The sequence below is a fragment of the Carassius gibelio genome, chromosome A1 (genome assembly GCF_023724105.1).
Source record: "Carassius gibelio isolate Cgi1373 ecotype wild population from Czech Republic chromosome A1, carGib1.2-hapl.c, whole genome shotgun sequence".
Lineage (NCBI taxonomy): Eukaryota > Metazoa > Chordata > Actinopteri > Cypriniformes > Cyprinidae > Carassius > Carassius gibelio.
Genome location: NC_068371.1, coordinates 30,008,893 through 30,021,857, shown reverse-complemented (window position 1 = coordinate 30,021,857; position 12,965 = coordinate 30,008,893). Strand labels below are relative to the sequence as shown.

General features: G+C 40.7%; 1 protein-coding gene across 2 annotated transcripts in view; it reads left to right on the top strand.

The window, feature by feature from the left end:
* The window catches only part of LOC128018075 (tubulin beta-4B chain-like), a 238,394-nt gene that overhangs the window by 221,560 nt on the left and 3,869 nt on the right, over nucleotides 1-12,965 (top strand). The window contains exons 1-3 of one of the 2 annotated variants that reach the window (XM_052603458.1): nucleotides 11,121-11,286; nucleotides 12,069-12,177; nucleotides 12,389-12,499. In XM_052603458.1, the coding sequence (XP_052459418.1) occupies nucleotides 11,230-11,286; nucleotides 12,069-12,177; nucleotides 12,389-12,499 (277 nt within the window). In that variant the 5' untranslated portion in view covers nucleotides 11,121-11,229. Of the gene's footprint in view, nucleotides 1-11,120; nucleotides 11,287-12,068; nucleotides 12,178-12,388; nucleotides 12,500-12,965 lie in introns of those variants that run through there. The other variant, XM_052603463.1, reaches the window with a different exon arrangement.

Below are 12,965 nucleotides of genomic sequence, written 5' to 3'. Positions count from 1 at the left end.
TTTACTCCTTACCCAAGAGGAAGGTGGATAGGAAAGATGTCGTACGACTTCCATTGTGCAACATTTAGGTAACTCGATCTGTTTAGACACCCTAGGTAAGAGGTGAACGCCACCCTCTGTATGTTTGGTTTTTATTAGTTGAGAATAGGGAAGTTTATGGCGCCTGGCGCTGAAGATTAGCTTTCTTTTTAGTTAGGTTAGAGGTTTAAAATAAGTTAGTGTTTTTGTTTTGTTTCTTTCTTTCTTTTGGCGTCACTAGCGTCCTCGTTCTCTTGGGTTTATTTGTATTCTTTTTGTTTGTTTTCTGAGTTGTAAATATTTGTATATATTGGTTGTCTCTTTAATGATTTATATTCTTTTTGGTAGTTATTTGGATTTTCACATTGTCCAATAAATCACATTTGTTGACAATTAGTGTCTCTGCATTGTCTCTTGCTGCCTCCATCAGTTTTACAGGTTTTACCCCTAGACCATTTTAAGAGGGGCTCGTCCGGGATCAATTAATCCCAAAAGAGTATGTTAATTGTGGTAACTTTGTAAATGTGTTGGTGGCAAAGCAATGGACATTGCATTGTTTGTACTGCGACAGTACAGGATTTTCTCATGCGGTGTAGTAGTGTAATGCTTATTGGTTGGGTATTATGGAAGTGTTTAAGTTGCAAGATTTTGTTATCAGTCCATCTGTACAGCAAATTAACTCATGCAGGAAGCAGGATTTATTGCAGATTGCAGACCATTTTCAGATTGTCGTAAGTAAACAGTCACTCAAACACTGATCTTGCGTTTGAATGAGTTGCAGCTGTTGCCTATGTCAAACGTTGGGGGCAGTGAAACGGGTGGAGATGTCAATGTGGATGGCGTGGCTCTGGCGTAATTCAGTACTGGGGAGGAGGACAAGCGTAGTGGTGGAGCTGATGCTGACATGGAGGCCGAGGTCAAAGCCAAGGCCGGCTTACCACCGTTTGAGCCGTTTTCACCCAGTTCTGTTGATTCACGGGAAGGATCGCGACTGAAGGTCCGCCTTGCCCGTTTGCATTATGAAGCGCAAGAGAGAGCCCAGGTACGCCAAGCAGAACTGAATTTGCAGTTGGAAGTACGCAAGCTGGAAATTGAGGCTGAGACGCAGGTGAAGCTGAAGCAGCTTGAGCTAGGTGCATCAAACATTGCTACCGGCTCTGCTTTACAGCCAGTCCCCGCTCAAGTCTCTTTTACTCCTCCGCGGGTTGGTTTAGCCCCAGATGCTTTTGATGTGGGTAAACACATTGCACTTGTTCCTCAATTTAGAGAAACAGAGGTAGATACTTACTTCAGTGCGTTTGAACGCATCGCAACTTCTCTTCATTGGCCTAAGGAGGTTTGGTCTCTGCTTTTACAATGTAGATTGTTTGGTAAAGCGCAAGAGGTTTGTTCTACATTATCGTTAGAAGAGATTCTGAAATATGAGTCTGTGAAGTCTGCTATCCTGCGAGCATATGAGTTGGTTCCGGAAGCTTATAGGCAACGTTTTAGGAAACACAAAAAGAGTCCTACACAAACATTTGTGGAATTTGCTAGGGAGAAGGGAGTGTTGTTTGATAAATGGTGCGCTGCCAGTAAAGTGAGTGATTTTGACTCCTTAAGGGAGTTGATATTGCTAGAGGAATTTAAGGGATGCTTATCTGAACGCATAGTAGTATACCTTAGTGAACAGAAGGTGACTACTTTGTCACACGCAGCGGTACTTGCAGATGAGTTTATTTTAACCCACAAGAATGTATTTGCTTCTGCACGTCCTGAAAAGTTACAGATTGACATTTCGCAATCTCAAATGTCACGTTCCAGATTTAGTCCCCCTCATAATAAAGAGGAGCGTGAATGTTTTTACTGTCACAAAAAAGGGCACATGATCGCAGATTGCTTGGCGTTGAAGTGCAAGCAGCAACCACAACCAAAGAGCGTGGGGTTTGTGAAAGCTCTTAAATCTGTAGTCGCTATGCATTCTGAGGAAAGAATTGATGAGAGTTATCGACCCTTTGTGTCGAAAGGGTTAATATCACTGAGTGGGATAAGAGAGGACCAGGAAGAAGTAAGAATACTCAGGGACACTGGTGCCATGCAATCATTTATTTTGGCAGGTAAATTACAGCTGTCTGACAACACTTTTTGTTGCTCTAGCGTGATTGTTCAGGGCATTGAGATGGGTTGTGTGAAATTCCCGCTTCATCGTTTGCACTTACAAAGCGAGTTGTGTACTGGTTTCATAAGAGTTTCTGTGTGTCCTTCACTTCCAGTGAAGGGTGTTGATTTTATCCTTGGAAATGACCTGGCAGGAGGAAAGGTAATGCCTGTTATTGAAGTTGTTGATGAACCAAATGCATTTTGTGAGTTCGAGGTACTGTCTGAAACTTACCCTGATGTTTTTCCAGCCTGCGCCGTCACACGTGCTCAGTCGCACAGAGTAGGTGATGTAGGTGATCTGTCTAATTCCTTCATGTTTCCACTGTTGTCAGGTGACGCATCACTGGATATGAATCTTGAAAAGAAAAATGGTTCAAAGACTGAGAATAAAGGTGTAGTTGTGTCTGATGCAGATTTACTCAAATTACCAGTGTCACGTGAGAGAATTATTGCTGCGCAGAAGGAGGATAAAACTCTTGTGACTTCTTTTAATTCTGCTCTCTCCCTTGATGGAGCTAAGGAAAATAAATTTGCTTATTTTATTGACAATGACTTATTGATGAGAAAATGGTGTTCTCATGTTGACAAGAATTCAGACTGGAATGTTGTTTATCAAATTGTTGTCCCCTTTTCCTATCGTCAACATGTCTTGTGCTTGGCTCATGATCACCAGCTAGCTGGTCATTTAGGAGTTACGAAGACCTATAATAGGATTTTGAGCCATTTCTTTTGGCCAGGATTAAAAAAAGATGTCACTCATTATTGCAGTATTTGTCATACCTGTCAGATTGTCGGGAAACCGAATCAGAGAATTCCACCTGCTCCTTTGTCTCCTATACCTGTGACTGGAGAACCGTTTGAACATGTGATGGTAGACTGCGTTGGTCCATTACCTAAGACTAAGTCTGGTAACCAATTTTTATTAACCATGATGTGTGTGGCTACCAGATTGCCAGAGGCGATTCCACTACGAAAAATCACTGCGCCTGTCATCAATAAAAGCATTGGTGAAATTCTTTTCCACTTTTGGACTTCCAAAAGTAGTGCAAACCGATCAAGGTACAAACTTTTTATCAAAACTTTTTAAACAAGTACTTGAATCACTGGCAATCTCTCACAGGGTCTCAAGTGCATACCATCCGCAGAGTCAGGGTGCACTTGAGCGTTTTCACCAAACTCTTAAATCAATGCTTAAGAAACATTGCCAGGACACTGCCAAAGACTGGGATGAGGGGGTTCCCTTAGTTTTATTTGCTGTCAGAGAGACCAGTCAAGAATCTCTTGGTTTCAGCCCAGCCGAACTTGTGTTCGGACACCAAGTTAGAGGTCCACTCAAAATTCTTAAAGAACAGATTTTAGAGCCCAAGTTGAGTTCAAACACTAATGTATTGGATTTTGTATGCACGTTTCGAGATCGTCTTCATACTGCTTGGTCGCAAGCTAGAGAATCGCTTGCTAATGCTCAGAAAGACATGAAGAGTAAATACGATAAGAAAACGGTAGTGCGGTCATTTCAACCAGGTGATGAAGTGCTTGTGCTGTTACCTGTCCCAGGATCATCTTTGTCTGCTCTTTTCTTTGGTCCTTATGTTGTGAAAAAGAGAATGAGTGAAACTGATTACATGTTGTACACACCTGATCGAAAACGAAAAACCTGTGTTTGTCATCTAAACATGTTAAAAGCTTATCATACTAGAGAGTCGTCAACCGCATGTGCTGTGGAACAGACTGCAGGGCCCGCGGTCTCTTCTGATGGCTGTGGATTTGACGCCATCTCCTAGTATCTTGGGTGTGGACACAGATGGTGTGTTGCTTCGCCAGGCTGTTCAGCAGGGTGCAAGGTTAGCAAACTCAGAGATTTTAGAAGATCTACACTCCTATCTTGATCATTTGACTGTGGATCAGAGGATAGACATTGTAACATTACTTTCTGATTTCAAATGTCTGTTTGGTGATGTTCCTACACAAACAAATGTCCTGAAACATGATATTAAGGTGAATGGAGCTCGTCCTATTAAGCAACATTCTTATCGGGTTAACTCCGTAAAAAGATCTGTTATGCGTCAAGAGGTAGAGTATTTGCTGGAAAATGATTTAGCCAAGCCCAGTTGCAGTCCCTGGAGCTCTCCGTGCCTGCTTGTTCCCAAACCCGATGGCACCTTCAGATTCTGCACTGATTACCGTAAGGTAAATGCTGTGACTGTGCCAGACAGTTACCCGTTACCTCGAATGGAGGATTGTATAGATAACATCGGTTCTGCACGTTTCGTTACAAAGCTTGATATGCTGAAAGGATATTGGCAAGTTCCACTCACCCAACAAGCTTCAGAGATTTCAGCCTTTGTAACCCCAGATAACTTCCTCCAGTATACAGCAATGGCTTTCGGGCTTAGAAATGCCCCAGCAACATTCCAGCGCCTCGTTGATATAGTTTTACATGATGTACCAAATTGCAATGCATATCTTGATGATCTGGTGTTGTATTCGCTGAGTTGGACAGAACACATTGGACTGTTGAGAACAGTATTTGAATGACTGGTTAAAGCAAATTTAACTCTTAACCTAGCAAAATGTGAATTTGGCAAAGCAACGGTCACTTACCTGGGTAAGGAGGTTGGTCAAGGCCAAGTACGACCAGTAGAGGCCAAGGTCACGGCAATGATGGAATTTTCGGTTCCTACTACCCGTAGAGAGTTGCGGAGGTTCTTGGGTATGGCAGGCTATTATCGTAGCTTCTGCAAGAATTTCTCTACGATTGTGAGTCCTCTTACTTCACTACTCAGCCCTTCTAAAACTTATGAGTGGTCTGCTGAGAGTCAGCATGCTTTTGATTCAGTCAAAATTTTGATGTGTAATGCACCTGTTTTAATGGCACCTGATTGTACTCGTGTTTTTAAATTGGAGGTTGATGCAAGCGCTGTGGGTGCTGGTGCCGTTCTTATTAAGGAGGAAGAGAATGGGATAGAACATCCTATTAGTTATTATTCTCGTAAGTTTAATAAACATCAGCTGAATTACTCCACAATTGAAAAAGAAGCTCTTGCTTTATTGTTTGCATTACAACACTTTGAAGTCTACCTTGGTTCCAGTAGTCTTCCGATTGTGGTTTATACAGATCACAATCCTCTTGTGTTTTTAACTCGAATGTGCAACCACAATCAGCGTTTAATGCGCTGGGCTCTTATTGTCCAGAGCTACAATTTAGAAATCAGACATAAGAAGGGTTCAGAGAATGTCTTAGCTGATGCTCTCTCAAGAGCATAGTTGGGTATGGTGTTTATTTTTTACAAACGAGTTTGTTCTTAAGGGTGGGAGTGTTACATCCATAAAAATTCCTGTGAGTGCCTGCTTTTCTCTCTCGCTCTTTCCATCCTTGGCTGTCAATCTCTTAGGCGCCTCCCTTGTCTGCTGATTGGCTCTGGAAGCTGTCCGTCTTCATTAATCAATGTGACACCGACCTATCCAGTGCCAGTAAAGTTTCTACCATCAGATAAAAGGACATGCAAGGAAGTGAACTGAAGACCTTTTTGCTTTCTGGGGTTTTTTGCGGCTATGTTACTTGTTTCTTGATTTGTTTCTTTGTTTATGCCAAATTTTTATTGGTTTGTTTTGACATTTTTCTTTTACCTTACCTCTTTTTGATTTGCTATTTTTGTTTGTTTATTTGTCACTTTGTGACTTGGATGGCGTTGCTCTTTGAGCTTTGCTGAGCTTAGGCTCTAAGACGTTTACTCCTTACCCAAGAGGAAGGTGGATAGGAAAGATGTCGTGCGACTTCCATTGTGCAACATTTAGGTAACTCGATCTGTTTAGACACCCTAGGTAAGAGGTGAACGCCACCCTCTGTATATTTGATTTTTATTAGTTGAGAATAGGGAAGTTTATGGCGCCTGGCGGTGAAGATTAGCTTTCTTTTCTTTAGTTAGGTTAGAGGTTTAAAATAAGTTAGAAGTGTTTTTGTTTTGTTTCTTTTTTTCTTTTGGCGTCACTAGCGTCCTCTTTCTCTTGGGTTTATTTGTATTCTTTTTGTTTGTTTTCTGAGTTGTAAATATTTGTATATATTGGTTGTGTCTTTAATGATTTATATTCTTTTTGGTAGTTATTTGGATTTTCACGTTGTACAATAAATCACATTTGTTGACAATTAGTGTCTCTGCATTGTCTCTTGCTGCCTCCATCAGTTTTACAGGTTTTACCACAATTTTTTTTGAATGTTACTCCTTTTACCCCTAGACCATTTTAAGAGGGTCGTAACAGAGACAATGTTGAGATCTCCTGCAATATGTTCTGAACATGCACTATAAAGAGACAGAATGACTTACAACACTGGTGTCTAGTCCTGGGCTGAAGGATCAATGTTCTGCAGAGTTTCTGCTGATCCTTGATCAGCTGCCCAGGTCTGCTTAACTGGGGTTGGGGCAAAACTCTGAAACAAGAGAAGACAACCAATATTATGAAGTTAAAAAAAAAAAAAAAAAATTCAGAAATATGCACAACATCTGAAAATGCACAAAGATGAGAAGAAAGCTATGTTTTTAATGAGAACTTTCAACCCACTGAAAAATACGAAGCAATATTAAGTCACAGATGCATTTTTATTTATTCTTACTGTTTAAATATGTTACAGTAACCTTGTGGTTTATCAATGATTTTCAGTCTCTGAAATAGAAAAGATCTATCAGTGCTGAATGGCATCATACATACATCATACATAATGATATTTAACAAGAGTTCTAACACTGTGTCGTCACTGGATAGCACAACAAAATACAACAGAGCCTTTTATAATCAGTGATGCTCTGTACACTGGATGCGGCACGGGATAGCCCTCGGTGCACAGCGACGGCTCCTCCGCTTTCGGGCAGCCGGCAGGAGTTCCCTGTTCCCTGCTCCTCCCCATTATGGCGAACAGCGCCGACTCCTCCGCTCCCTCACTTATGGCAGCTGCCCCTCCACATCGCGGGCGGTCGCCAGCGAATTCATCCATCCCAGGCAACTCATTCCAGCCCACCGCCTCGAGCGTCCATGGCAGCAGACTTCTTTGCCTGCTTGATGGCACCGGGGATTCACCCTAGTGGGGAGGGATCTTTGGCAGCACGTCCCTCCTTCCTCCTGGGTTTCAGTACCAGTGTATTAATATAAAATCTTCACAATCACAGGAAAAGGGAGATGGGAACTGGCGGATATTCAAATAAAACTTTAATAATAAAATAAACCAAACACAAAATAAAGCCCAGGCCTGGTCCTCCCTCGTCCTTCACTGTCGTCGCTTCTCTTTTGTATCCTTTCGATCACCTCCGTGGGACTTGAGACCGGTGAGTGGAGCAGGTGTCGCTCATTTCCAAATCACTTCACCAGCATTGCTCCGTTCCCACGGCTCTCATGACTAGTCACAGGAATCAAGGAGACGATCAACAGAGTCTGCAGAAATGTGTGACCACCTTTGTGTGTGGGGACATGCACATGCTGAATCAGGTCAAAAGTGTTTAGAACCGTTATCATTTCTTTTGTAGTTTTGTTTTCTGCATTATCTATGTGAATATTAAAATCCCCTGCAATTGCAACAGTCAAACTCTGAGGAAATAATTGATAACATTTCTGTGACCTCTTCAACAAAGGCTGGAAAGTATTTTGTAGGCCTGTAAATAATAATGAACAGAATGCGTTGAGCACCTTTCAGCACAATCCCTAGATATTCAAAAGACAATTACTGACCAAATGACACTTGCTTGCATTGATAGACATCTTTAAATATAGCAGCTACACCCCCACCTCTCCTACCAGTCCTGCAAACACTCATGTAAGTGAAGTTAGGAGGGGCTGCTTCATTTAGGATTGTTGCATTGCAGCTGTCTTGTCTTGTCTTGTAGCCATGTTTCGTTTGGAAACATAAAATCCAGATTGTTTGTGGTTTTAAAGTCATTGTTTAGAAATGATTTATTTTTTAGTGAGCGAGTGTTTAAAAATGCTAACTTGATGGCAGTGCTTTGTGTCTTTACATCAATCTTAGTTTGATGCATAATAGGCTGCAGATTAGATGAGTTTGCCCTTCGGCTTGAGATGGCCTTAGACTTTCTGTCACACAATAAAAGAGCAATAGAGAAAGCTACAGGCACACTGGGTTCCCGCTTGTTCTGTAAGCATTTGTGAATGTTGCTGCTATAATAGCGGGGACCCGACACATATCACTGAGAGCTGCTATCAGTTGTTTTTGGTTCACCTTCAGCAGATAGAGGGTTTGGGCCCTGGCGTTGTGGCAGCGGTCGGAGAGCTCTCACAGGAGCAGGGCCCACAGGCTTTGGTGGTTGGGGGGCACGCTGTTTTTTTTGCTGATATCTGGGGGCTTGCAGCAAAAGAATGGGAAAGTTTAGTCCCAGCATACACCAATTCCTCCATTTTCTGTGAGAAACATAGGAGTGGAGATGCTGGAGAGAGGGATAATGTGTCTGGTGAGCGGGACTGTGGCAAAAACACATTCATGTTTGTAACAAGTTTGCTGTTTTTGTTGTAATCCTCCTCTGAGATCTTGAGAGGGTTCATGTATTCTATCGCTGGTTGAATTCATCGGAGGCTGTGGCTGTATGTTGTAGCACTGTTTCTCTTTTTCCTGTTGAATGGAGATAATATTTTTAATATACAATATACTAATCATCTGACTTTTGAAGTCCATTCAATTATATTTTTTCTCACACAGCGAACAACCACTGTTTGGTGATGTAGCTACATTTGAGGAAATACTGGCAAGCAATAGCAGTTCTGGTTTATGTGATGCCTGGGGTAAATCAGACATGACGCTCATTTAGCGGAATTTACCCTTCACCTGAAAATCTGCCTTTTGACATTTGTCCTTAAAGGGGGGGGGGTGAAATGCTATTTCATGCATACTGAGTTTTTTACACTGTTAAAGAGTTGGATTCCCATGCTAAACATGGACAAAGTTTCAAAAAATAAGTTGTACGTTTGAAGGAGTATTTCTGTTCCAAAAATACTCCTTCCGGTTTGTCACAAGTTTCAGAAAGTTTTTTTCGAGTATGGCTCTGTGTGACGTTAGATGGAGCGGAATTTCCTTATATGGGTCCTAAGGGCACTTCTGCCGGAAGAGCGCGCTCCCGTATAGCAGAGCACTGAGAGCACAACAGACATTCACTGATCAGAGTGAGAGACCGAGATGTCACAAAAGATGTGTGTTTTTGGTAGCCAGGGCAAGACAACCCTGCACAGATTACCAAAAAAAAAAAAAAAAACAGCATTAAGGGACCAGTGGATGGAGTTTATTTTTACAGAGCATCGAAGGAGTTGTGCAAGTGTTTGTGTTTGTTCCCTGCATTTTGAAGATGCTTGTTTTACAAACAAGGCCCAGTTTGACGCCGGATTTGCACATCGTTTATTTCTTAAGGATAATGCAGTCCCAACGAAAAAGGGTCACGATCGTGTGTTGGAACCGCATGCGGTGAGTAAAACTGCTTCAAATATCTCTGTGTTGTTAACTTAGCTATCGGCTCGTAAGCACATCAAGTAAACAACATGCGATGTTGTCATCAAACTGCACTTTCCACATGTACAGCTTAAAAAAAAAAATAATAATTAAAAAAAAAAAAGACGACAAAGTGTAACTTAGTCATTTTCCATAACCGCTAAGCAAATATATACAGTTTCAGTACATACCACATAGAGACGTCGTTGCTGATGCTGCTCTTGTTAAATTTCAGCCTCTGGATCTGATTCTGGATCATAAATATACGCTGAATCTGACTGTTAGCCATGGTTTGTTTGGGATGTTTTTTTCCTCACAGTAATGTCACAGCTTCCAAACGCTCTCAACGCAAAAGCCTACTGGCGCTCATGATTCTTTAGCTCTGCCCACACATCACGCCTCCAGCGGCTCGTGTTTTTCCGGGAAATCTTTCTCTTATGAATATAATAAAACTAAAGACTTTTTGGAGTTATGAAGGATGCAGTACTACTCTATAGGTACTCAAGATTAACAGGATATTGAGTGAAAACGAGCATTTCACCCCCCCCCCCCCCCCCCCCTTAAATTAATGCATTAGAAGCTGCCTAAAGTATAAATTCTAAAGATAGATTTAAAGTATAAAGAAAAGAAGCAAGTCGTGTCTGAAAGCTGCTTACACAGGTGTGTGCCCATGATCATCAGACTTTATTGTGAGTGTTAGTCAGCATTCAAATGATGCATATCATGAATAAATGTTACATAAAGTGCATAATATAAAATAGGCCTTCAAACATTTCTACAGTCTTGTAAGTCCATGAACTAATTGTCTATTCCCTGTAAAATTCACATAGATTATCTGGAAATATCTGCTGTATAAATTTAGTCTTTGGAAAACTGGCAGATGGAAAACTAGAACACCCTGTTGATCTTTTTGGGTCATTAAAATGTTTAAACTTCAGCACTGGAATGACATTTGAAATACTAAATTATTTTTTTTATTTTTTGTTTAGTGAGAGAACAGGAGTTCTAAGGTCACTGGAGGACCTCTTTTAAATTAGTTTTTGTCAGCTCTTTACAAAACGATCAATGCACCGGTGTTTAAAGTATCCAGACACCAAAACAGTTGTAATTAAATATTCAGTTTTAATCTCCAACCACATAGCAATTCAGAAAGCCAGACTAATTATTGTAAAAAATAAATATATAAAAAAGGATGATTCTTTCTAGAAACCATTTTTAAACACGTATTATTACATCTTTTCTATGACAACGTAGTGGACGAGGCGGTGCAGAACGTTTGCCGTATGATGAAAAAATTAAAGGAAAAATATTAATTGTGTTCAATTTCCACATCGCTGCTAATTCACTTCACTGCATATAAAAATCCATAAAGGAATAGGAGGCTGACAGGAGAAAGATGAAAGAACGCTGGACCGTCTCATCCGCTCCGTTGTCATGGAGATGGGATTGCGTCATCATGCAGCACGGCTGGAAGCAGGCTCACGGGAACGCGCACTAGTCTCGTTAGAGTCGTCCGGAGAGGGTGTGATAACGAGCTGTTGAGATTTTATCGTTTTCCACTGGACATTTGGACAAGTCGCTGGACATCTGAGGTCAGCATGCGCGAGATCGTGCACCTGCAGGCGGGCCAGTGCGGGAATCAGATCGGAGCGAAGGTAAACGAAAATAAAGAGGCTGTTATTTCGACAAAGCACCATTCGTTTCGATGTTCTTATTTTAGGTATGTCTAGTTTTGAGAATTGATTTGCATCCTTAACGCGAAAGGGTCAGCGAGTTCTTCATTACGTCATAATAGTTGAGATGTCAGAGAGGGGTGTGGCGGCTGTCTCGCGCTGTCAGTCGGTTTAAAATCGTCAAAATATCGCAAGATCATTATGAATAAGCTATAATACCAACACGTTTAATAGAAAATATCAATTTGTCTTGGAAGGTTTTGTTGTTGTTGTTTCAGTGTGCATATAACTGCGTAGACATTTACCATTGTTCATGGGGTGGGTGCTCTTATCTTCCCGTTTTCCTTCTATATAAGTCTTTAAATTTCCAACAAATTAACTCTTAATATAGCTTAAAATAGTGTCCGGATATGTTACATTGCCCTTGCCGTCATTTTGAACTAAAGAGATATTGTCGTAGTACAAGGGAGACTGCTGGGCTAGTTGTCGTCACACACACACACACACACACACACACACACACACACACACACACACACACACACACACACACACACACACACACACATATATATATATATATATATATATATATATATATATATATATATATATATATATATATATTTATATATATACAATTATTATTATTATTATTATTATTTTACTACAGTGAATATTTATCATGATGTGTTATCCCCAGTCCTATTACACCGCATCAGATTGAGAATTTTGGTTTTATTTTAATTGTTTTTCTCACTCAGTTCTGGGAGGTGATCAGTGATGAACACGGTATTGACCCCACTGGCAGCTACCATGGAGACAGTGACCTGCAGCTGGATCGCATCAGTGTTTACTACAATGAAGCCTCTGGTAGGCATATCACACAGGTTTAGCACAAGGGAACGTCACATGCCTGATACCTGGATCGAGCAGTTTAAGAAACTGTTATTAAGATTATTAATTGAGGGGAAAGTTCAGCCTCTCAAATATACTTACAGGTGCAGAATCTTCAAACAAAGAGCTACAACATACAAAAAAACCTAATGTTTGAGGTTCATTCTCTGGTTGTCTGTTTTCTCAGGGGGAAAGTATGTCCCTCGCGCCATCCTTGTGGATCTAGAGCCAGGAACCATGGACTCTGTCCGCTCCGGTCCTTTTGGGCAGATATTCAGACCTGACAACTTTGTTTTTGGTAAATAATCACCTTCCGCTTGCATCTCATTGCATGCAAATACCTATATTTGACAAATAAGTATAGCTGCAGTAATTCATTTCTGAATGTTTAAGATACCTCTGATATGGGTCTTTTACTTTCATGCAGAAATTAAGTTCGCACAAAACCCTCAGAGACCAAGGAACTGATATGCATTATATATATATATATATATATATATATATATATATATATATATATATATATATATATATATATATAGACAGATAAATAGGACTTGTATTATATTAATTAGTACCTGTTCGCAGACTGTCCCTCGAATTCGTAAGAACAAAAAAATGTTTAATTGCATGCATACCTGTTTTGATTCCGGCAGAGGTTTTGAGCATTTCCTGTTCAAGGTGGCTTATCAATGAGATGGTGTTTAAGGATTCTACCGTATGGATTTAAAACAATTTACCATAACGCAGTTTTCTAATATGCA